Source organism: Sinocyclocheilus grahami, unplaced genomic scaffold, assembly GCF_001515645.1.
Source record: "Sinocyclocheilus grahami isolate Dianchi unplaced genomic scaffold, SAMN03320097.WGS_v1.1 scaffold871.1, whole genome shotgun sequence".
Taxonomy (NCBI): domain Eukaryota; kingdom Metazoa; phylum Chordata; class Actinopteri; order Cypriniformes; family Cyprinidae; genus Sinocyclocheilus; species Sinocyclocheilus grahami.
The window spans coordinates 204072-224931 of NW_015506050.1; the positions used below are offsets into that span (position 1 = coordinate 204072).

The 20860-nt window shown below is 35.1% G+C and overlaps 2 protein-coding genes across 2 annotated transcripts in view; both read right to left on the reverse strand.

Moving 5' to 3' along the window:
• The window catches only part of LOC107563375 (ena/VASP-like protein), a 32921-nt gene extending 20726 nt beyond the window's left edge, over positions 1 to 12195 (reverse strand). Inside the window, exon 1 of the mRNA XM_016248233.1 lies at positions 11952 to 12195. Coding sequence (XP_016103719.1) covers positions 11952 to 11974 — 23 coding nt within the window. The 5' untranslated portion in view covers positions 11975 to 12195. The remainder of the gene's footprint in view (positions 1 to 11951) is intronic.
• A 2544-nt stretch (positions 12196 to 14739) lies between these two features.
• Positions 14740 to 20860, reverse strand: part of LOC107563381 (EMAP like 1) — a 55029-nt gene continuing 48908 nt past the window's right edge. The window contains exons 13-25 of the mRNA XM_016248240.1: positions 20619 to 20753; positions 19495 to 19594; positions 18996 to 19147; positions 18752 to 18877; positions 17456 to 17587; positions 17186 to 17253; positions 16811 to 16899; positions 16584 to 16681; positions 16136 to 16223; positions 15555 to 15650; positions 15182 to 15312; positions 14999 to 15079; positions 14740 to 14841 (exon numbers count right to left, since the gene is read on the reverse strand). Of these exons, the coding sequence (XP_016103726.1) occupies positions 14740 to 14841; positions 14999 to 15079; positions 15182 to 15312; positions 15555 to 15650; positions 16136 to 16223; positions 16584 to 16681; positions 16811 to 16899; positions 17186 to 17253; positions 17456 to 17587; positions 18752 to 18877; positions 18996 to 19147; positions 19495 to 19594; positions 20619 to 20753 (1398 nt within the window). The remainder of the gene's footprint in view (positions 14842 to 14998; positions 15080 to 15181; positions 15313 to 15554; positions 15651 to 16135; positions 16224 to 16583; positions 16682 to 16810; positions 16900 to 17185; positions 17254 to 17455; positions 17588 to 18751; positions 18878 to 18995; positions 19148 to 19494; positions 19595 to 20618; positions 20754 to 20860) is intronic.

Here is a 20860-nt window from a genome sequence, read left to right on the forward strand (position 1 = left end):
GATGCAACGCAACGCGTAAAAAGACAGTATAAGTCATTATAATCCATAATTATGCAATTATGCAATCCCCACTGGATGCAATGAATGCCTCGTTTATAATGGGTTTTCATGTTTTTGAATCATCGCTCCGGCCGGACAGGGCATCATCACAGTATGGTAGAGGCGTAACATTTCCGTCACACGCTTGAGGTATTCGGCCAATCATAACGCACTGGATAGCTGGCCAATCACAGCACACCTTGCTTTTCAGACCGATGAGCTTTGTAAAAATCGATGCGTTTCGGAAGGCGGGGCATAGAGGAGAAACAATAATGTACAGTATGTGGAAAATAATGTGTTTTTTTAACCTTAAACCACATAAACACATTTCATTACACCAAATACACAAAATAATGTTCTTTTTAACAACATCATATGACCCCTTTAAAAAAACTAAAGATTTAATTGTGTTCATTAGTTCATTAGATAAATATTTGTAATTTTTTAAGTTTTTATTAATACTAATGTGTATTCTAACACTTATATGAATAATTGTCAGTAAATGATTTTGCTGGTTCAAGTTTGACAAATCTTAAGTACACAAAATCAGTTCTTGTATCAGTTTAAATATTGTGGTTCAGTAAGTGAGTCAGATCATTACAGACTGACTCAATGAGGTAATTCAGTGAAGGATCCATCAGACTGATGGACTTCAAACTTGTGTCTTTTTCGCATTTTGTGCACACTGGACTAAGCAATTGTGATCAGAACAACTCATCTTATATTCAAGCCTTTCACAAAATCCAAACATCTCACGAGTCTGCAGATGTTGACTGAAATGCAGTAAAACCCTAGAGCACTGAATGGTTCACACAAAGATGACTGGGTTTCCTGTTGGTGTGCTAACTTAAGCTGGGCAGATTTCCACTCCTATATACCCTAAAACATACTGAACCACCACACCCAACTCCCACAGAAACACCCAAATCCAGCCGCACATGCTCTTCACACCCGCCTGTATAACTGGAAGAGCAGCAGCACATGACCAGCTCTTACTAACACTAAAACAAACTCATAAGACACAGCCATTTGAAACAATAGACCTGAGGACGAAAGTAAGATAAATCAGACTCACCGGCTCTGTGACATTATGCCAAAACAGAAAATTCACACTCTGAACTCTGAAATGGGATACATGGACCATATAAAAAAAAGCGGTTTAGAGGAGGCTGGACTACCGAAGAGAGAGCCCATTATAAAGCAACAAGCATTTATGAGAAGTGAAAGAAGTGAGTTACAATTTTTTTTAAAGGATGCGTTTGCACTCAAACTCATCTCAATTAAATATGCTTTTATCTGCACATGGTTGATGTGCCGATAACTCAAGTCACTCAGTTTTACTCAGTCATGGATAAATGACAAAAAGTACTTTTAGAAAATATATATACAGGTGCATCTCAATAAATTAGAATGTCGTAGAAAAGTTCATTTATTTCAGTAATTCAACTCAAATTGTGAAACTCATGTATTAAATAAATTAAATGCACACAGACTGAAGTAGTTTAAGTCTTTGGTTCTTTTAATTGTGATGATTTTGGCTCACATTTAACAAAAACCCACCAATTCACTCTCAACAAATTAGAATATGGTGACATGCTAATCAACTCAAAACACCTGCAAAGGTTTCCTGAGCCTTCAAAATGGTCTCTCAGTTTGGTTCACTAGGCTACACAATGTTATTTAATGAACTAAGACCATCGCTATCGCTCATTGTGAATGTTAATGCATTAACTAAGGTTAACTAATGAAGTCTTATTGTAAAGTGATACCTATTGGTCTTTATAGTTCTTTTGCACTTTAATCTGTGTAAAACTTTTAACTTTATAAATTTTTCTGTATTGCTTTATTGCATTTAAATGTTCAGTTATTTTTGTTATAAGAAAAAAGTTATTAAACCTGTTATACTGTATTATGACAGCACTTTTTTAAAACTAAATTCCAATATCGTGATAATACCGCATACCGTGATAAAAGCATGAGCAATTAATCGCAACATGAAAAATTGATACCGGCATATCCCTACAAGATACCAAAAAATGCAGATGAGCTGAAGGCCACTGTCAAAGAAACCTGGGCTTCCATACCACCTCAGCAGTGCCACAAACTGATCACCTCCATGCCACACAGAATTGAGGCAGTAATTAAAGCAAAAGGAGCCCCTACCAAGTATTGAGTACATGTACAGTAAATGAACACTTTCCATAAGGCCAACAATTCACTAAAAACGTTTTTTTTTATTGGTCTTTTGAAGTATTCTAATTTGTTGAGATAGTGAATTGGTGGGTTTTTGTTAAATGTAAACCTAAATATAGTTTTATTTTAATTTTAATTTATTCATATATATTTTAAACCTAAAACCTGATGTTGATACAATAATACTGCATCAGTCACCCTGATTTTTAATGGTTAAAACAGCATATTTGCACATTTAATGCTTTCACAACAACATTTTCTGTCATTCACTACTCTCAGTTCTTCATTCTCCAGTCTTTCATGCTTGCCTTACGACAGAGCCTATTTCTGACATCCATCTGGGGCTAGAGGGTGGCACGGCAGCTTCTTCCCTGTCCTCCCGGTTTCATTTCTCCCCCCTAGAGCTAGTCTGAAATAAAGTACACAGTCTCTCCTCCACCGATGATGCTTAGTCGTCATAAATTACATCCTGACGGCTCTTTGCTTCCATAAACAGCCAATATATTTAGACACTGGGCTATCTCAGTTTACTTCTTCTAATAACACATCACGCAAAGCCTCTCTCTCTACTACTATTTATGTATTAAAAAACATGGAAAAACTTGCCAGTGCTGTATCGAATGGAACAAGAATATTCATTATCAAATAGAATCAGTATGCCAAGACTTTCCAACAAAACCTGCACTGCTGAAGGGTCTGAGACCAACACGTCTTGTAATAGCAAGCTATAAATATCAGAGTTAGGGACATTTAAAACTTAGAAAGCTTTATAGTCTGTCCCAGAACTAAAAAGACAAGCAGCTGAGAAGAGCTTTGATGTTCAAAATGTGAAACTACAGAACATTCTAAAGTACTCTTACGATGGCACAATTTATATATGTATTCATTATTAATTTATTTTAGGGCTTCATGAATTGACGAAATGCTAATAATTATTTAAATCATAAAAATTAAAATAATATTTTTTTTTTTTTTTAATGAAAATGTGATTGTTTTGTTATATTATTGAAATATGTACAGTATTTAAAATCTCAGGGGGTATTTTAAGTAAATATTTTAGGTCAAAGAGTTTTGAACGTTTGGGAATCCAGATTGCGCTACCATTATGTGCAAAGTAAATGTTCATTTCAAGCTTTTAAGAGCCTGCCATGAAAAATCTATAATATATCTATGCTATCTGTAAATGGCTGTTAATGGAGAAAGATTATGTGGCTATATCATCTAACCTTGATTCTTTGATAAACTACGTGAAAAGTACAAAATAAAAAAGGTTTATTTTTTAACTTTAAAGCAGTCTAAATTTAGAGCAAAGCAATTTTTCGATGAGAAATGTGATGCATTAAGATGTCTAGTGCTGCTTTGGTTCACTCTTACAAAGTGTCATACTTCATTAGACACAACAAAACCTAGCCAAAAGGACAGATATTTGATCACTGTTTGAACAGTTTTGCCTAAAACATCACATTTTGCACTCTGAGTATATCTGCTGCAGTGCCCGACAGGCAAATGGCTGAAAGGAGGCCACGCTGAGAGTCTGAATGCTGCACACATCTAATGCTTTTACTCCATAAAGTACCACTATGGGACAGGGATCTCTTGAGCCTCCCAGCTATGACCCCATTAGTTGAATGCTCTCTAATGTGGATGAGAGTGAGTAAACATGTGTATTTGTCAGCGTATGTGTGATGGAGAGAGACACATGGACCCGAGCTTGTAAGGACACTACATGATTGGCATGGGAATTCCTGGTGAATGCATATAGTTCTCAGATGTCACAGGCACAATATGATGTAAGAATGTTTTCTGATGGCTCACAGTTGCCATAGGAAAGACCCCAGTTTGGAAGAGATGAGTGTTGCTAAGCGATGGCGTGGTCAAAGCCATTGTTGCCTGGCAGATTGGTGTGATCAGTTCTGCTGAATGTGCTGGAACAGGCCAGACTCCACCATTTGTCCACTTCACAGCACTTTGTTGCATAATGAGTATTATTTGCCTTTTATTATGAAATTGTTTATTGAGCTCTAGTCTGTTCTTCACACCTGTGCAAGTCTGAGCACTTTAATTATATGTGAAAAATATGAGTGTACCAAATGAGAAACGTGTGTGTGTATATATATATATATATATATATATATATATATATATGCATGTGTGTGTGTTTAATACACATGTTGGCTGTGTGTGTATATATTAAAATCTAAATATTTCAATCAAATATTTTAACAGCAAACTGCAAAAATGAATGATTCAGCTTAAGTAAAACTGCACAGTAAGAGGTCAACTATTTTTTCTAGATTCTTTCTATTAAATCAAATATATTATATACATATATTTTATAAATAAATTTTTTTTTGTTTTTAATTATTTTAATTTATTAAATATAAAGAAAGGTCCAACAAAACCTGCACTTCTGAAGGGTCAGAGACCAACATGTCTTGTAATAGCAAGCTATAAATATCAGAGTAAGGGACATTTAAAACTTAGAAAGCTTTATATTCTGTTCCAGAACTAAAAAGACAAGCAGCTGAGAAGAGCTTTGATGTTCAAAATGTGAAACTACAGAACGTTCTAAAGTACTCTGACGATGGCACAATTTACATATTTTTTCATAATTAATTTATTTTAGGGCTTCATGAATTGATGAAAAGCTAATAATTATTTAAATCATAAAAAAAAAGATTATTTCTATTATATACATATATTTTATAAATATTTTTTTTTGTTTTTAATTATTTTAATTTATTAAATATAAAGAAATACATATAGATAGATAGATATAATAATTTGAATAATAAATGTATTTTATTTTTAGTTATTACATATTTCATCAAATTGGGTTTTTTTTTTTTAGACCATAATATAAATTAAAAACAAATCATACAGTTCTGGAACAATTTGAAAGTAAACAAAGGAACTGATTTCCCTTTTTGGGTGAACTATCCCTTTAAGACCAGTCATCAGTCGATTTATGTACATAAAATATGTAGTTAACTTTTACAAATTCCAAGCCAAGATACTTTGAGTTTATTCAAGACGGTGTAAGAGAAGGGCGAGAAAACCAGTTATCGGCCATAGACTCAGTTGATAAGCCGCCATAATTAATAAAAGCAGTGAAAAGCCGGGCATTTCCCATTTGGCTTCTGCCATCATCACACCAGCAGTGAACTTGGTCTCCACTCACCCAAACTCTGTCTCAATAACCGAGAGATAAAGAGAGAGGGAGAGAGAGAGAGCTTGACAGGACTAGGCTCCTTTTAATCTCATGTAAAAAAAACAATTTGTCTTAGCTCGAGGCCAAACACAAGGTCTAACTCTGCTTATGTCTGGTCACAAGATCTTCACTGCCTCGTTTGGCCAGATTTCAGTGGAAAATAACAGAATGTGCCTGAATTGGCTCTAAGCCGATGGAGTCTAATGCATCTGGATATATGCCTGGATGTAACACTCTTCACCATCATTTGATCATCATTTGGTGACAAACTGTTGCCATTATTAATAATAGATATACACAAACATCTAATTACTTTTACCGCCTGTTTTTTCTGCGGGTGGTAACAGCACAGCATTAATTACACCAAACGCAATGCAAGGCAATCTGTAATGAGCCTAATTTACATAGAAATAAGGTGAATTTGACACAAATGACAATGAATTCATTTAAATACTTCAATGTCTGGGCTACTTCAGAGCACATAGCACCTGGTTAGTGAATAAAAAGTCAATCTTGGATGACATTTTTGAGGGAATGAAACACTGAGACTCAACAGCAGCACTTAAAATTATAGCTGAGGTTATTTTTAGCTTATAGCAAAAATGCTACACAAAGTGAGCCCTGTAAATGTTTCTAAAGCAAGTAAAATATGGAAGTCCCCTGTTATTAGAGTGTGGGAGGATGGAGCTGAATCAAATGAGAGTTTGTATGAAATAGGGAGGCATTTTTTAGCTTGTAACCCAGTAATCATTTTGGGAAGGATGGGAACCAAGCTAAATCTCTGCCTATGAGAGACACTTCTCACTCACAGGGAGCTTCTGAGGCCTAAGAAGCTGGATTACAGGCTGACTTCCAGTAAGATCGGGACTTCTAGGCCACAGTCTAAATTACTGAGGATTTAGCATCTCCTGCAACACAGTAATCTCAACATAGAGGAAGTGAATACCACAGAGCACTGAGAAGAATTTAGCAAGGAGCAAAATTGGCCCCTGCATAATCAAACTAATTGTCAATTGTCCGTTATTCCCTGGCATACATTGATGATAACAATAAGAGACCAAACTACACTACATGAAAATAAAAGCTCACTAGTTTATTTTATCAACCAAACATGATAGTTAGCCAAGTAGTTAAAAATATTTAGCTTGACTATAAAGACTTTTGATTCAATGCAATTGTGGCAGCAATGAGGATCTAAACTACCATTCTAAAGTTTGGAGTCTGTAAGATTTTTTAAAAATGTTTTTGAAAGAAGTCTTACATGCTCACCAAGGCTACATTTAGGCCTATTTGATTATAAATACTGAAAACTGCAATATTGTGAAATGCTTTTAAAATGTATAACTTTTTAGAATTCTTATATTTTAATATATATTCTAATTTTTATACATATATTTTAAAATTTTATTTATTCCTGTAATGGCAAAGCATTATAATATGCTGAATCAGTGCTCAAGTAACATTTCTTATTATTATCAATGCTGCTTAATATTTTAGTGGAAACCGTTATCATATTTTTTTCAGGATTTTTTTGTCAAATAGAAAGTTAAAAACAACAGCATTTATTAGAAACAGAAATCTTTTATAACATTATAAAAGTCTTTATATTTCTGTCATGAAAACTCTCGGAGGGATTGGCATGGTAATGTACATGACAATGTTAATGTGTTTGGTCTTGGTGGAATAGATCTGCTACGCTGCTGCTACGGCAGAGCAAGTACCGAGACTTGCCAATACATCCACAACATGCTGCTGTGAGCATATAAGGAATACTGCTGCTGCACATATAACATATATGGAATAACCCCCATATAGCATACATGAATCACCCCATAGCACATCTATACAGGTGGAGCTAGGGAAGGTGGAGGGTTTCTGAAGTGCGCTGCAACTGCTACAGCAAGCACTAGTCATATATTTGAATGTTGAGCAGCGAGTTCATTGGCTAAGAGAGAACCAATCAGCCATGTGATAATGATGTCATTATGTCAGATTGAGTTAGACCTATGATGACTGCGCCATCTAGAGTTTCATGTCAGAGCTTTGTATTTAAAAAAAAAATCTTACTAACAACAAATGTTTGAACAGTTAGCATATCTCTGTAAAAAGATCAAAAGTCACAAACTAGAAAACCATTAGAAGCAGCACACATATCCTACTACAATGAAAGCAATCCCCGAATGCAATGTACCACGCTTAGTGAATAAAAAATTCAAGATGAAGTGAGCATAATAGCGTCTGATTTCTGAATAGCATACCAGACCATTCTTATTAGAGTCAGCAACTAGTGCCACAATTTATGCTGATGTAAATATTATCCTAATGTAATGATTCTCTGTGCATTGTTTAGTGTTTTTTTCACAATATTAAACATCATTATAAAAACATGTATACATAAAAACATTATGATAATTATCCTATTAAATAATTGCTGCTGGGCCATAATGATAATACTCTTAAATGCAAATAACACTTTGAATGTGATTTATTCAGTGACATTTGCAAAACAAGAGCAGCATTGGCCATGTGTTCACACACTACAAATACAAATGTGTGCCAGCTCCTAAAGCACATCATTTAACTTCAATATTGTATGTCGAATTTACCCTCCCCCAAAATCCACATCCATACACACAGGCTCCGCTAAAGCTACAATGGCAGAAAACAGTGCTCTGCTGATGGCCTAATGGTCTTTTTTTGCCTCTGAATTAATGTGCTTAAGTGCTCAGCTAAATGTTTCAGGCAGGGCTACTAGGTTTATAATGCTAGATATATCCAGAACATTGACTGTGGCATTATCTGTCATTCTCTAAGCTGCACGCGTTCAAAAAAAGAGCTAACATTCAACTATTCTTAAGGAGATATAATCAGTTAAATCTTGCTAATTTTACATATGGTTTTTGTCATATGAGGTTTTGACTGAGAGGAAGATAATGTCTAAAGAATGTTCTCAATAAAGCTGGATAAGGCTAGGCTGAGAGCTGATGCATGTCTTGTGTTTTACTGCTGGAGGTAGAACAGAAACACTCACCACATCTTTTCAAGAGAGCCACTGGACCGAAAGTGAACATCTCCCCTAAAGCATCTCTTTCTTTAATAATGACATAAATTAAACATGGGCCCTCACAGAACATTTTTGCGGAGTTTTCACATAAACCAACACTTCATAATAATTCATCAGAGAGCATCACTAGTTCCGCAATCACGAGATCACACTTGTTCCCAACTGGTGGCAGGCAACCCAAAATTAGTTGCAGGTTTGTTCTAAAAGTCAAAAAGTTCTAAATACGGAATAATATATATATATATATATATATATATATATATATATATATGAGTGGTCAACAGTAGGGTCCCACTAACTAACACCCGGGTATCACAGCATAAGGTTTTCCTCTATAAGGGGACGGCCTGACTGTGGATGTGTGTTGTTTTGTCTAACCCTGAGGGGGATTACCTCATGACGCCCAACCCCCCACCCAGCTGTGGCAGAGGAATTGAAAATGAGACATTGCTTTCTAATGCTATTGCCGGCACACACATTTCATTTACTATTTGTAGCAAAGACAGCATATATTTAAAAAATAGTGTGGCAATATTCAGCCGAAATCATTGACCCAAATGTTTTGGGGGGTCGAAAATCATTGACTGAAATGGTCACATTTAATTAGCGCTTCTCCAATGGCGCGTTTTGACTGTGTCAGTGTCTAGGATGCTATGGCTCGGTTGACAATATTGTTTTCTCGTTTTTAATCGATCTTCATTTTGATGAACTGAGATCCTTTAGTCTATGCTGTTTTCAGTTGAACAAACTCACTAAACATTATTTGTAGCACACCTACCATCTAGTAATCACATTAAGCTTTGTGCATTGTTACTTTGATGTGAAATAAAATCAGAGCTTTCAAATTCTTCAAATTTATAACAAAATTCTAATAAATGTTGTTTTGATGCTCTTTAATGTGACGTGGCAAATAGCTTTAGCTGCCTCAGTTCTGTTGAACTCAGGTATGCTTGTCACTCAGGTCATTTGAAAGAAACCGTACATCTAACTGAAATATATATCTTCTCATGTAATCTCTCAATGAGTGTTTCAATTAAAGATGTCAAAAAAATTTGTAAACAATGTCACATAACATTACTTTTACCTCTTGTAAAAGCCATTCTATATCCATTAATCAGAATTATGCCAAATATATGCACTATATTTCATATTCATATTATTTTTTTTCTCAATCTGTTGTCTTTATTAAAAGGGTAGCTCACCCAAAATGTCATAATTTACTCACCATCAAGTTGTTCTAAACCTTGTTGAGTTTGACTTCTTGGAAGTCAATGGCTACTGTTTTAAAAATATCTTCTTTTGTGTTCAAGAAGAGAAAGTAAAATCATATGGATTTTGGAACGACATAAGGTTTGAGTAAATGATGATGTAATTTTTATTTGTGGGTGAACTATCCCTTTAATGTATGTTTAAATATATCTGTCATGAAGACAAGTTGTTATTACAGCCACCGTTTAAATGTTTATGTTTCAATAATGAATTGTAGTAGAGATATAAATATCATTAAAAAGTTGGCATAAAAACTGCCTCGTGTGCAATTAAAATGTTTAGACTTTCATAGACATTATAGACTTACTTGAGTCGTGATTATTACATTTAATTAATGAATTAATGATTAAATAAACTTTATTTTTGCTTGTCAGCTAAATGAAAACTAATTTGAGTAAAAAAAATAATTTGGGTAAATCACTATTAAAAACTGTTTTGTGAATTTACTAGAAATGTATGTGGTAGGTCACGAAACGGACGGTCAGCCAGGCTGTCACTGACACACATTTAAAGAGAAACCAGAGCACACACTAACCATACTTAGGTCAGCATTTTGTTCCACAAGCGTGGCTTTCAAAGAACTGTCAAAATGAGACGGTTCAGCACTGGAAACTACTTTAAATGATGACACAAATCATCTGAGATCATATGAGATGCGGAAATATGAGATATGGAAAGTGCAGTATTGTATTAACCCAGAAGAAAAAATTTATAAAATATAAAAAACAGATATACGCACCTTATTTGATACTCAATATCAAAATAAATATATGTTTTATAGTTGTAGACATTGGAGTCCATTGATTTTTTTATTTCATGATTGAAAACCGCTGAACTGGAGCTTAGCGTAATATGTTTGGTGAATTACTCTTAAAATAAAAGATTTACGAGCTTTTAAATTAGGAGTGACACGCTCGTAAATTTTAAGAGTTGCTGCTACATTTCCATGTTAAGAGCAACTTTTAGCTTTAAGATTTTGGTGAATATGGTCCCAGGCTTTTATCACAACTGATAACTTCTAAAAGCAAGCGAAACACCTTACGCACTAGAGAGACATGCAGTTCACTAGAATACAAGTAGACATCAGATCATGATATTGAGCTAGGAAGCGGTTTCCTTGATGATGAGAAAAGTGGACCAATGGCCCGCACCCTTCCCCCACATTCTGGTCACTGTATACCAGGTGCCGGACACTCTTAACTAATCCTTATCCTTAAAGGAAAATACTTTGAATTACCAGCGCGCTAGCAATCAGTAGCGAAAATAGGCCTGTACTGGGTTACACTCTTTTTAAGAGACAAATATAGAAGGAAAACAGCCAGAGGGTGAAAGAAAGAGGAAGGAGCTGTGTAGTCAGTCTAGTCTCAACAAATATTCAATGATTGCTTTGCCTTCACCGGTTACTAATAGGTTACCATCTGTACAGTCTCTAATACCATGAGTGACTTGCCACTGTCAGTACTTTCCAAGTTGTTGTCTCTGAAGCAAAATAAAGAGCTTTGGTGAAAGAGTTGTACCACAAATTTGGCTTTGCTTCGGATCAAATGCAAGGCTTAACCACACTTTTGTCCCTACATGGCACACGGCTCCAGCTGATGTTGACTGCCTGGAGTTCTTCCCAGTTGTGGGACATCACATTCTCATTTACTGTAAACTATCTTGCCTAACTCATTTCTTTTCTGGTTTTAAGTGTACATTAAGCCAAGAAATCTCAAAATATTCTGGCTCACATTTCGATGAGCATACACATTTAAAACATCTACACAAAACTGCTGTACTGTACATCATCTTGCCCTAAAACAATCTGCAAGAAACAGTTGCAGGATAAAAACTCACAATGCTATAAAAATGCAGACTGAAAACTCCAACCCAGTGTCCTGGTTTCTTATTTAAACCCATGTTTTTTTCAAAATGCTAAATGACTCAACAGTAAAACATGGAGTGGGTTTGGGACTCCTACTCTGTAGCTATTGAACCCAAGCATGTTTTTGTAGATTAATAAGCTCATTCCACTGAGGGAATAGCTGGTGGGGGAAAAAATCACAAAGTTAACACACTAAAAGCCACTCGCGTTGTTCAAACCAACTTTTTTTTTTTAAAGTGAAACGTCCGGTAATCCTCCGAGGAACTCAGAAAACAGGGTAATAACAAAAACCACACAGGACAAATTCTTACCTATAGTCATCAAAAGAATACATATCGGGAAGTTGAAGCTCCGCAGACACCAAGGAGAAAGAAAATTCCTCACAGTCGGATGAAACAAAAAGAAAACAGGGAATAGGAGGGGGGATCAGAGAGAAAAAATACTGTGCCTAGTTCATCCCTCATCCTCTCAGCTAGGTAAAACACAGAGCACACTCATTTCCGAGATACAATAATGCAAGAACAGGGAGTGTGTGAGAGAGAAAAGAGGGTGAAGGAGGTGTAGGAGAAGAAAACGAGAGAATGAGAGCGAGAGAGAGAGCAAGTGAAGCATGTGACAGATAAGGACCAGTCACCTTGTCCTGCTCACATCCATTCTTATCCACTCAAAGGATTGGAAGGCGGTCTGTGCCTTAAAGGAGTCTCTCTCTACAAAAGAAATACAGCCGAGAAAGAGCCACATGATCCTTAAGACGCACGCATATGCTCATTCATTCAGCTTTCCTGAACAAACAAGAAGGCTGCTGGTATTCACTGGAAGAAAAGATATTTGTCTTGTTTAGGTTAAATCACTCAGTTTAGTGATTTTGTGTGTGTGTGTGTTTAACTAATCCTAAAATTGTTATATGAACACCCACATTTAAAACATTTCATGTGGTCCAAAGTGAGTTTAGTACATATACCATGGTAAAATTTAAATTATTTTTATTTATTAAAATTATTTTATTATTTTATTTATTAAAGATTCATTAAAATTATTCTAACTAATAACTCTGAGTTTATATTGACCGATACATAACAACAACCGACTCTTTAAGCACAGAGCCCGTACATCACATGCAAAAAATAAAAAGATATTATGGCCACCAATTAAGAATTTGTTCCCACTTCCCACGACTGTGTGTGTGTGTGGCCATGTTTTATTAATTAGTTACCAAGTTTTGTTTCAATTGTGGTCATGTTTGATTCTTATCATTTGTTCCCTTTTTTTAGTTTTACCGGTTTCAATCTACTTTAACTGTGGCCACAATTCAGCGAAAACTAAGGAATCAAGTTCTTAATTCATGACCACAATATCTTGTTTTTTTTATCAAATAAAAAACGCTCTGTACATGAGATTTATTTTCCGTTGATCTGTCTACAATGGTTGCATGGTAACAAAACCTCAACAAGGAGCGAGTGATTGTTTTAACTTCTCGTCTAGAGGCTGTGCTCGTACTCTAAAAACCTCCAGGTTTTTACATACTCTAAAAACAGCATTTATTTTTGCAGATACCAAATATTTTATAAGCTGATAATGACACTTTTAAGAATTACATATATACTGTGGCTTAATAAAATGTAGTGCCACGCTGTAGTAAAAATGAGTTTGTGCTGACAGATGAGGCTCTTGGTTCATGGAAAACGAGTGAATCATGACAGCTGGATTTGAGACATCTTTGGGGTCTCAGATAAATTACGCAAGAGGAACCGCTATTAGAAAATACATTTGCTTTAGCTCGGCAAGTCAAAAAATGACAAAATATCGTCACAGATTACAGAGAACAAATTGAGCATAACTGGCAACTAGCAAGTCTGACAGAAGTGTTTCAACCTGAAGAGACAACTGGCATGTGTAACATTCAGATGTTCACAAAAAAGCAGGATCTTCTATATACTGTTGACCAGTGTTGGGGGTAACTCATTACAAGTAACGCGAGTTACGTAATCAGATTGCTTATTTCCTCAACACTGCTGTTGACACACATGAACTCATACACACGTAAACCAACACAATCAATGTGTCTCAGTGGCTGTACGATTCGCCTAATCAACTGATCTCATACCTATTGTATAAACAGCTCATTTCATAAACTCACTGCTTCCAGCCAACATGGGAGTGAATGCTTTAACCTTACCATATTGGAGCACTACTGCTAAAAATAGCCTACATTGTGAAGTAAAGACTTCTGCTCAGAGAGTCAAGGGTTGAATAAATCATTCCACTGAACCAGTTCCTCAGTTTGCTGTTGGCAAGAATGCAACCGGGGCCAGTACAATTTAAGACTTCCTTCTAGTCCAGACAGAGAGAGAATAAAGGAAAGCGAAAGTGGACACATGCAGAAGACTTCAGTGAGGCTGGAATAAATGCACACTCTTATGTGCATGTTTATATACTCTCTATACACTTATGGATCTCGAAATATTTAATAGCCTACACGTACTCAAGTTAGTAATTCAAAATGTCTTAATAAGGGATTAAATTACGTATGTAAACATCGTGTGAAATCTCTGTGAAAATTATTTTACTGAATTCTCACCATGTCCAATTATAAAAAGAAATACGTTCTTATTAATTCCATAAGGCAATCAACAATCAGCACAATGCATTTTATTAATAACTAAAATTATAACCGTGAACCTGATGGGAAATATATATATTTTTTTCATTTACATTTTCTTCACTTTGAGAAGTGCAGTTGCGAAGTGATAAATGTCGTGCTCACTGTAACTGTGATTTGCATTTGAGATACAGAAAATGTATTTGTTGCCAAACCACAACTAAGCATACAATAATCGTTTTGATCATTACCAGGTTGACTCTGAGCACACCCAGTCACTGCACTGGTGGAGACATTTGCGTGTTCTGCTCCATTCACTTTGTTACTGAAATAAAATACTGTGTGTGGCCACGTTAATTCCCGCGGACAGTTTAGTTAAACTTGTCATGGCCACCGGCATCAATGCTCTGCATCTCGGCACGGAATAAGCGTTAATACACACCCAAACACTGTCTCTATCCGCCGGCGTCAGCAGAACAGAAAACAGGTGAAGAATCTGCTCACTCATAAAAGACCTCAGCTCGAGCTTTCACTGGCTGTGTGCCAAATTCTATGAGCTGACTGCTCAGAAAGTATTCTGGGGATCCATTTCTAGGCGTGTCCTAAAGAACGTTAGCGAATGAATCAATGATTCAAATGAATCGTTTAAGTTTAAGAATCACTCTTCATGTCCATACATAACTGGTTCATATTTTCAAATGTCACCGGAGCAAATAGCATTCGAGCGCTGACTGTAAATTAGCATTTAATTGTTTGGACTTTCTGAAGGTGGCTGTCATCATGTAAGAAGTTAACATTGGTGACGTGGCTGCTGTGTCCACAGTAGATGTGACTAGGAGCCTGCAGAGGTGGATAGAGAGAAATAATACCATATATTAGCATTATTTGGTACTAAAATGAACACTATCTCTCTGATGTTTTAGATTTAGTACTGGTTCTTACTCGGGACTGAGAGCAAGGGAATGAGAAGAGGTGAACTTTGCCAAAGTCGTCTCCGGTGACGAGCAGCCTCTTTGCATTTGAACTGCACACAGCATTGATATCAGTACCATCTGAGCCATCTGGCCACAGTCCTGGAGAGTAACACAAACAGAATATACTGTATATCATTTCCTTATGGATTTACGGCTGTACACTTACATTCATAAAAGACAACGCTACAAAACTAACACTCTTATGCAGCTATGGATACATGGGGAAGACTGTGATTTGTTCAATTTAGCTATATTTGTTTACTATCATTACAAATAAAGCTGGTTTTAAAGAATTATTATTATTTTACAATGCGATCCATGACATAAAACATTAACCTTACCAAAAACATGGAAGCCCAGAGTACAGGTGAAAGAGGCCCATTCAATATCCCGGGTGGTCTCCACACTCACTACTTGCTTGCACACAGAAGGAATCCCTGAAAGACAATAATGTGAATCAGTTAATGAATTTATTGTATAAACAGATCGATTTAACTCAGTGGTTCTCAAACACTAGGGGGCCTCAAGATTACCTGAAATGTTTAAAAAAGAGAAAAATATCATTAAAATAAGCCAAAGCCAATGATATCACTTGTTTTAATTCACTCCTCAACAAGTTTTTTTTTCTTTGAAGAACCAGGGTTCCCACAGTCTTGGAAAACATGGATATATGAGGATGCCTGATTTTATAAGTGCAATTTATAGACCTGGAAAAATATTCAATAAAGTCTTAAAAGGGCATTTTTATAACACTTTCATATAGCGTTTTATATTTTTATAACAAATACACATTTTTCTACACTATAATATTTCATAGGATAGAAATTTTGCCATACTTGCACTGATTGAATTACAAATGAACTGTCAGAGCAACTGTCTATTTCACTCTGCTTTCACAGTAAAGATACATATAGATACTCACAGTAAAGGATCTCATAGTCCCCTGAGTTGGATACCAAGTACTGAGAATCCACAGACCAATCCAGATGGGTGATGAAACTAGAATGACCCTGTGAGCAATAATGGATAGGGGATACAAACATAAAAAACAACATTCATTTGAGGAGACAGATGTGTGTTTGTGTCTATATGAACAGAAAATATAATGTGGCAGTGTTTAAAACTATTGAAAATCATTTACATTAATAAATAAAAAGCTGAAATATAAATAAAAAATGTAAAACTGAAAACATAAAAATAAAAGCCATTTCAAGATATTAATAAATACCGTATTGGTATATAAATACAAAAAAAAAAAAACACGGGTAGAATCAGCTAGTCTATTATCTCATGTGTGGTCTATGATAATCTATTACACATTTGTTATACAAATAAGTCATATCTTTTTTTCATAAACACACATTACTTACTGAGCACTTTCCAACTCTACTGTATTTCTTTCCATTTTCTGCCACAGCATAAATGTAGATGTAGTTGTCATGTGACCCGATCACAAGGAAATGACCATCTGGAAAGAATAATCGAGGGTTTTCAATTTAATCAATTGCAGAGACTTTAATGAGTGCTAGTTTTTGGCTAACATCCTAATGTTTTCCCAGCAAGCAGTGAAAAGGTTGCTGGGAGAATTAACTCTAACCTGGAGAAAAGCGCATAACCGACAGCTGTTCGTTCCCGTCCGTGTGCACCGTGACAAGATCCTTCGATTCGGTATCGAGCACAAGCCACCTGCACAGATTGAGAATGAGTGAAAGGACAATATTAAACGTACAAGTCTAAAGAAACCTGAAACAGAACGAACGTTAGACTCTTCATCCAAAGCCATTATCAGGATTCTTAGTGAAGAAAAAAAATCAAAGACTGCTGAACAATGCCACTGGGAGGGTATTGTGTTCCTGTGTTGCATTAGCATAATAATAAGTGTTGGGGTCTTCCATGTAACACTCTATTAGACCCCTTTTCTGAATTGTAATGATGTGTCAGGGACCCCGTTGATGAAAAGGAATCGCCTCACCTGCCCGTCTGCGTTCCTATAGCAACTGTCGCTCCAGAAGGGTGGAAGCCGGCTGACTGCGCGGCGTCCTGTCCGTGAGGGAAACACATACATGCTCAATCAAACATCCTGTCAGCACAAATACGGTTACATCTCAGCCCAAGGAACAGCAGAGCTCATTTCATTACAGTTGCAGTAGTGACAAGGGTTTCAATAACAAGAAACTGATGTGTGAGCTGTGAGATGAGACTACGGTAATGTAAGTGAATCCTACCGAGGCGGGCTGCTCACCTCCAATGTTTTGGTCCAGATGGGCTGATGAGAGGCAGAGTCCCACAGGCAGACGTGCTTGTCATGGCCACAGGTGAGGAACTGATGCTTCAGCGGATGTACAGTCAGGCCCCATAACTCATCTGTGTGGCTCTGACGATCAAACAGTCAACAGACTTAAATAGCAGTGTGGGTGGCATCAATTTGGTTTGAATTGAAGTTTCAAAGAAAGTTTAAAACATCAAATGCATTCTGTTTTAGAACCACAAACTGAATCACCCTTTTACCCAAAAAAGGATTCATTTTGTTTCAACATAGAAGGGAATAAACTTTGTTCTATAACAAACATTTTCAACATTTAGAGGGCCAGAGACACATTAACTTACACTACTAATATTAATATTCTGGCCGATACTGATAAGGTAATAATAATTGTGTTATTTTATTTAATACCCACAAAAAAATGGATGTTTTAAATGCTACAAGTGAATTTAGGCATCACAACCTTATAATGTACAGTATGAAAATGGATGTTCATTTTGAGATTTGCTAAATATTTAAGTGTTATTAAATTATTTATCATTTAAAAAATTATAGAAAATATTTCAATAATTTTTGTTTTTAAAGATTAATTTTACATGAGTGTAAATGTAAAAACAGGGAGAAAGGACCATAGTAAATATCAAATATATACCCAGTATTGACCAATACAGATCAGTTCTTCTCTAATAATTACTTTGTAAATAATTTAATTAAAACATTTAATATATCATTTTAAAAACTACATTTAATTTAAAAATGTAACATAGAAAACATAACATTTAAATTAAAATGTTATCCTAATAAAATGATATCCTAAAGATTTAACATGTATTTATTTACATATTTTAAAAATGTATTAAATAGACTAATTCAATAATTATTTATATATTTAATATATTATTAAATATTTTATATAAAATATTCATTATATACTAAATATTATATACTAAAACATTTTTAATTAGTATTGTTTTATTTTAAATTATAATTATTATTATTCTATAATAAATCAATTGGAAAGATTAACTCTGAGTGTTAGATGATAAGAAAGGTCTCATCTAAATGTTAAAATAATGAGAAATGAGCATAATCAATATCCAATATCAAACAGAAAACAGATTAGAAATTACTTAATAATTATGCTATAATTTAATAAGTTAATAATTCCATATGTTATGTACAATATATTATATACAGTATCTTCTCAACACACCTGGCGGGCCACAGAAAACACTGGTTACTCATGAAGTATTGTACCTACACTGGTTAACTTACCTGGGTGATGGGTATGAACTCCCCATCCAGATTGCCTTGCAGGACATAGTTTTTGGTAGTGCCAATGAGAACCGTTTCTCCCCGTCCTTCAGCCACAGTCCGAATAGGGCCATATAACTCAGGCACCTGAGAGTAACATACAAAACAGCTGGTAAATTATGGTTGCCTGCTTGATCGGTACTACTATTCAAGCATACAAATGCATACTGCATACTGCAAAATGATACCTATGTAGATGCCTTACCTCCACCGTTTGAATCTTATGATAATTTTCGTCCCAGGAGATGAGTTTACGATCCTTCCCGCCGGAGACCAGCGTCCCATTTCTCAACATGCAAAGTGCAAAGACGCTTGCCTCATGTGCTCCCTGAATGGCTAAGCTAATACGATTAGATCCTGTGAACCATGACCAGAAAACATGCATTATATAAACCGACTGTTACAAAAATGGAAACCATCATCATCAGTATATCAGACAATCAAAGGTGATCACAGGCTACATGAAGAATCTTATTGATTTGTGTAAAAATGGAGCACAATCTCTCTTTTATTATTACTAATAAAGAATCTTTTGTTGGCAGCAGGGTCACCCTTAGATAACACACAGCTGTTATGCTGTACAGCATTCATAATTGTATTTTATAAAGAAGATATTTTACACAATTCAATGGAGGTAGGTTTTCTCAAAATGTCCAAATAAATCAATAAATAACTCCATAATAATAAACCTTTTATTCTTTTACCTTTGCCCCACACAAGTATATTTCCACTCGAGTCTCCAGTGATGGCTTCGCCATTTTCTGAAAAAGTCACACACAATACAAACTTGGGCTTCTCTTGTTTCTGCAAGAAACATAAATATGACTTTATTTTTAAAGCAGAAATGCAATAGATGTATCACACAAAAGAGATTACATGTTTTTCATAGTCCACAACTACACTACCAGTGAAATGTTTGGGCACATCTAACTGAATTTAAGTTTCTCAGGTACTTGAGAGCCTTTGGATCTAAAAGGCTTAAGCTTTTTTTCTTTTTTTTAAAGAAATTAATACTTTAGCAAGGATGCATTAAATTGACCAAAAGTTGACAGTGCAGACATTTATAATGTCACGAAAAATTTCTACTTTAAATAAATGCTGTTCTTTTGAACTTTATATGCATCAGATAATCCTGATAAAATGCATCATGGCTTTCACAAAAATATTAAGCAGTACAACTTGTCCAACATTAATAATAAGAAATAATATGACACTGAAGACTGGATTAATGGCTGCTAAAAAAATTCAGCTTTGCCATTACATGAATAAATTACATTTTATAATGAATATTTTAAATTATTAATATAATAAAAAATAATGAAATATTTTAAAGTATTTTAAAATAAAAAAACAGCTATTTTAAATTGCAATACTATTTCACAATTTTTCAGCTTTTACTGTATTTTTTAAATCAAATAAATGCGGCCTTGGTGAGCATAAGAGACTTCTTTCAAAAACAATCTTTTTTCAAAAACATCTTACCAACTACAAATGGCAATGCATACATTTCTTTACAAAAGTAACATTCTAGTTATTTTTTAGTTAAACCCATTATGCACCAGAAGCTAAATAGTTTTAATTGTATTTTTGATTAATACACAATATAACTCACATACTTCCGTTTGTTATTTCATAGTTTTGATGACCCTACTATTATTCTTAGAAGTATAAAACAGTAATAATACAGAATAAGTAGATGTGTCTAAACCTTCAACTGCTAGTGTACATGATGTACATGCACATTTCACCATATCTGACATGCAATTTAATTCAATAAAAAAGTGAAAAGATTCACTGAATTTGACCACAAAGGATTATGACAGATTACCTCAAAAAGACCCTGTTTTTTCACAAGAGTTCCCTTTTCTAATGACCAGAAGTAAAGGTGTGACTTTCCACAGCTAACCATTATATTAGCATCTGTCGGGTGGAAATCAGCAACAAAGACTGACTCATTGGAGCACTGTGAGGGCAGAGAAAGAAAAGTCATGAAGAAGCACAAAAAAGGGAATCAGTTCATTTCTGCACGCCTCTTGTTGACATAGCTAATATATCTGTTCAATATATCCT